The following is a 5313-nucleotide window of genomic DNA, read 5'->3' on the forward strand; positions in this document are numbered from 1 at the left end:
CGCCTGGCCGTGCCCTTGGGCAGCGGCAAGGAAGGAGGAGGAGAGGTGGAGACCAGCAGCGATGGGATCTCGGAGCCTCCCGGCCGCCACCGGCGGCCACATATAGTACTTACCTACAGTAAAATCAACTAGCCACGAAACTCGATCACGTAATCCTCATCCATCATTCGGAGCAGCAGCACTTTCAGAGCACAACCATTTCAGAGACCAGAGATGGTGTCCAAACTCAGATAGATATATTTAGCTGCTGATGTTCTATACAAAAAGGCAATCAATCCACCCTCCCACGGTCCCAGGGTAAAGCTTGTACTTCCAACCAACCATATATATTCAGTCTAGCGTCATATGCCGCATAACTAGGGGGGCTATTATGCTATCTAGAGTCGTCTCCAGCACCGGCACGGCAGATTGGTTCGGTGCGGTGCGGCAAAAGGCGCTCGCTCATCCACCACGGTTACGGTTCAGAGCAAGCGGCGGTGGGACGGTTCATTTCCACAGCTTCACGTGCTTGTCATGGCTCACTGAAGCCACCAGGCCGGAGCTTGAGGAGGCCAAGGCAGAGATGAGGCCGTCGTGCGCCGCGACGGTCATGCTCCTGTTCTCCACCATGTCCCACAGCTCCAGAGACTGCAGTGTTGGACACCAAACACTTGTAAGTCAACAGCGTGAATATCTTAGGGGGAAAAATTAATGATCCTGTCTATCCTTATCATCAATTAAATATATCTTAGCAGGAAATCCAGTGATCATGTCTATTCTTATAGACATTAAAATAATAGTATCCAATTGTAGTTGAGAACATTTCATTTGCAACTACATTTGAAGCTAAAATTGCAGTTGAAATTCTAGGTCATGCTTGTATTAAAAGGATGAGAATTTCCAACGCAAGCTAAAATTTTAGTTGAGATCATTTCATTTGCAATCACATTTTATAGTCCTTTGCAATTTACTTTCAGACGTGTCATGGCCGTAAAACGCTGTTACGCGCTAAAAACACTTGCCTGGTAGCAACCAATGATGAGCAAAGATGGATACTTAGGGTGGAAAGCGCATGCATGAAACTTGCTCCCGGTGCTGTTGAGCTCTTGCACGCAGTTCTCATTCCCAGAATTCACAGACCATACTTTTACCGTGTCTTCACTGGTAGAGATAACATAGTCACCAGTGGGGCTCCAACAAAGTGAATCAACGTGCTCTGTGTGACCCTGCAAAATTACCAAGATAGGGTTGAAGTTTTCATTTGTCATGACTCATGACCTAGGGAATTTTCAATTACTAGACAAGTAAATTCTTATTACAGCAGCAACCTGAGCACTTGAGAGAATACTCAGGCAAGACCAATTTGTCATAAATGCAAGTGAATCTCAAAAGGTTGAGTAAACAATTAAACAAGGAAGTAGACACCGAGATTACATCCTGATGCCACTTAGTGAACTAAACATAAGCAGATTATCTGCATCCAGTTGTGATGTAGAAATATAGAGGTTAGGGCCATCCAATACAAACCTCAAATATCCTAACACAAGCTTGTGTTTCCACATCCAGTATAGATACAACATTCTCTGAAGCTGCTGCAAGAAATCCACCAAGACGTGGCTGAAATCTCAGCTGGCTTGAACCTCCCTACACAGGCATTACAAGTAAATAAATCAACAAACAGATGATCTGCAAGTGATCTCATTTAAAACCATCTGCTGCTTGTGCCGGTGGCATCTCGCTACTTTCAGAACAAAATTGTATGGACAAAGCAAAGCTACTAGAGATCAACAGAATGCTCAGTAAGCAAAGTTTAGTAACCTTGAAATTTCGGACAGCCCTTCCGTTGCTGATACTCCAGAGCCGAATCTCACCATTCCCATCACAAGAACAAATGAGGTCATCCTTGTTTGGGTGAAAATCCACCGACATAACAGATGCTGAGTGCCCAGTAAACGTATGGACTGTATCATCTTGCTGGAAAAAACATTGCAGGAGCCGAATGTTAATGGCATGTTTATATAGTAAAACATATAACTTTGCTGCATTTGTAACTCTTAAGAAAACAAGGATAGACATCTCCCAAGCATCCAAATCAAATTAGAACCATCATACATACACCCCAGAACAAATAAGAAACAATTCCTAGACGAAGAATTTGTGCCGTGTGAAGGAATCTCAGAACTGATGTTGGGGGTGGTGGGACCTTTCATGACAGGTAGCCTTGCCATGGACATTGCTTAAACTGCTCTCTTTTGTGAGTTTCACAGCCTAATTAACTAGGCTTTCCAGTTTCAGCATAAAAGGTAACTGCGATGGCATTAACATCTGAGTTACGAATAAAAAATAGCAATTTGATATTATCATTCGATGTTACTTGACAGAGTTGTGCAATGTAAGATAGGCAAATCACAAGGAAGCAGATGGGTAAGCAAAAGTTGGAGCGTTGACAAACCGCACAGGCTTACTTACATTGTCGACATCCCAGACCCTGACAGTTTTGTCAAATGATGATGTAGCAATACGTGGGATGCTTGGGCCGAACCGTACATCGGTTATCAGAAGAGAATGCTCCTCCAATACTGCCTTTTGTTTTAAAGTTTCAGCATTCCACAATACCACCTGCATTGAAACATAACAGTTGTATATTTCAGTTTCAACACCAATTTTGGATGCAAATCTCCAGAACTCAGACAATATCCCTTCGACTGAGCAGCCTGGTTAGTATGAACATGCATGTTTACCTTCTTATCATGACCCCCAGTAGCAAGTAGATTTCCATCTGATGAGAAGTGACAACATACAACCTTGTTGGTGCTTGCTCGAGCTGAAGAAATCTCTCGGAAGGCGAATCCTGTGTAAAACATACACAAAAGGTTAAATATGAAACAAACTTATGATACAACTTTCAAGTAAACAATGTAAATATAACCCAATGAACCAGCATACTACTTCAACACCTGTTAGGTTTTCACTAAAAAAGGGACCAGGGTCTGTACACCTCACGGTTTCCATGCTAACCACAACCTAGTTCAGTTTACCCGATTGGGACCTGTGGATACTACACTGGTAACCCAGGGAACCAGTGCCAATAATTGGTGTAAGCCTTTGGTACTAAACTGCTAGACCAAAGAATCGCACCTTTAGAAGAAGCCATACAACGGCTGCGGGCATCACTTGGACCTGCAGCATCATCATGTGACAAGAACGAGTCCACGTTATCTCCCAAGCTGTCATCCTCCACCAAGCGATCCATGTCAGCCTACAGAAGTCAGGGCACAAAAGGATCAAGCAATAAACAAGGCACAAAAGGATCAACCAATATAACAGAGATGGGCTAATAATAGTAGTTGTGCGTCCAAATACTTCCAAAGTACTACTACCTCCGTTCGGATTTACTTGTCACAAAAATGGATGTATCTACAACTAAAATACATCTAGATACATTCATTTCTTGGACGAGTAATTCCGAATGGAGGGAGTAGTAAACAATAACATACAATCTGGTTTGTTGGCGATTCCCTCGTGCCTGGGGCATCAGCACCAAAAACAACTAAGGCCTTCGATATACTAGCATTGTGGTGCATCGGTGGCATTGATATGGTGTCTCCTGGAGTATCTGTGGAAGGAGTTGAGGGTGCTGAGCTGGGGCAGGGGCCAGTAGTATTCATAGTACCAGAGCTGTTAGCTGGACCGGATGACGAGATAGGTTGTTTGCGTTTTCGCCCATTTTGATTCTTGGAAACCTGCAAAACCATATCAGAGTTTGGGGTTTACAAACTTATGGAAACTCGAAGATTCAACAAAACGCAATTAAGATGTTAAGATGATAAAGTTGGATCATGCAGAACAGAGTAAAACCTGTTCATTTCCACGAAAGGAATAGCACAAGCTTCCATCCATAGAAACACTCCCAGGCACCATTTTTTCATGATGGCCTGAGAAGTGATTTGAGCTTTGTGGTAGCTGACTCAGTAATGATTGTTGAAGGAGCTGTTGCTGATTGCTGCTTTGCCGTTGCTGTTGTAAAGCAGCTATCTTCTACTACAAAGAGGGGAAGTGGTGAGGGTTTCTATTAAGATACAAAACACCGTAAATGGTAGCGCTAGGGTATATCTGAGCAAGCATAACGTAACAGCTAGATGATCATGTGATCATGCAAACTTCCGGACTGACAAAGAGCTCATGGTAAGTGGTACTGGATAGCTGCTAAGAATATCATTAAGTCCTTGAAAACAATAAGGATGTGTTAGCTAGATGATCATGTGATCATGCAAACTTCCAGACTGACAAAGAGCTGATGGTAAGTGCTACTGGACAGCTGTTAAGAATATATTAAGTACTTGAAAACAATAAGGATGTGTTCTTACTCTATTAAGGTCAGGATGAACTCGTGGTAAGTAGCTCCACCGACGCGAACTTCTACTCTCAAAGATGATTATTGTTCGCGATTTGAATTTGTATTTATTTTGAATGGAGGTGCACTAAGTTGTACAGGTTTAAAGTGATTCTAATACGGAGGCCAAGCACATTGAGATTTGAAGCTACAAAAGGAAGTGTTTGGATAAGGCAATTCATTGTTGAACTATAGGAATGCAAAAGATATTTTTAACCAAGGAATGAATTGAGCCTTCATGTGCTAATGTCAGAGAGCCAAACAGTATATCTTTGTGTATGCAAATAGCATGTAGCCGCTTTCCTCTATTTATTTTTTGTAACAACATTTCCTTTGATGTCAGAGCTAAGACCTCTAATGTTCCAGTTCAGAAAATTCCATCTCCAGTTTGTGGTATCCATGGTAGGTTAGGTAGATTGAAAGAAGCTGGAGGTAGCACACTATGCTCTAAGGTGGGCAGTCCTGAAGGTGGGTGCCGGCAAAGAGGGAAGGAGTCCATTGAAATGATAGGCAAGGTTTGGCAATGACATAAAGACAGCAAACCAGCTCAACAGTTAGTTATAACAAATTATGACACTACATGTCAAATGCAGAAACAAACAAAGCTTAGATGTCGGGTCAAAGAGACCCCAGGAGCTGCAGATTAGTGAACGTCTTCACTGGTCACGGCAGCAGCCTCCTCAGGTGGCACACTGCAACAATAATTTGCCAAGCTTTTGATGGATGTCGATGGGGAGTTCTGGGGGTGATTGCTAATTGAAAACTTCTCTGCTCAATATTTTATAATCAAGCTAGAAATAGGTTTTGGCAGGAGATTGCCCACTCTTGAAGAGTCAGCTCTTGACTGGCGAGGCAGAGGTCGGTTTGAACACACTGACTCTGGGCTTGGCAAAGTGCCGCTTGTAGACTAGCAGAGGCCCACTGGGACGGGCCTTGTGGAT

At 43.0% G+C, this 5313-nt stretch overlaps 1 protein-coding gene across 4 annotated transcripts in view; it reads right to left on the bottom strand.

Annotated features, from left to right (window-relative positions):
• Positions 1–214: 214 nt before the first annotated feature.
• LOC119275211 (transcriptional corepressor LEUNIG-like) overlaps positions 215–5313 on the bottom strand; it is an 11720-nt gene continuing 6621 nt past the window's right edge. For all 4 annotated transcript variants that reach the window (XM_037556019.1, XM_037556018.1, XM_037556017.1 and 1 more), the window contains exons 11-19: positions 3838–4017; positions 3477–3722; positions 3118–3238; positions 2721–2830; positions 2449–2598; positions 1798–1953; positions 1507–1623; positions 1002–1205; positions 215–627 (exon numbers count right to left, since the gene is read on the bottom strand). In XM_037556019.1, coding sequence (XP_037411916.1) covers positions 487–627; positions 1002–1205; positions 1507–1623; positions 1798–1953; positions 2449–2598; positions 2721–2830; positions 3118–3238; positions 3477–3722; positions 3838–4017 — 1425 coding nt within the window. In that variant the 3' untranslated portion in view covers positions 215–486. The remainder of the gene's footprint in view (positions 628–1001; positions 1206–1506; positions 1624–1797; positions 1954–2448; positions 2599–2720; positions 2831–3117; positions 3239–3476; positions 3723–3837; positions 4018–5313) is intronic.

This window comes from Triticum dicoccoides, chromosome 3B (genome assembly GCF_002162155.2).
Source record: "Triticum dicoccoides isolate Atlit2015 ecotype Zavitan chromosome 3B, WEW_v2.0, whole genome shotgun sequence".
Lineage (NCBI taxonomy): Eukaryota > Viridiplantae > Streptophyta > Magnoliopsida > Poales > Poaceae > Triticum > Triticum dicoccoides.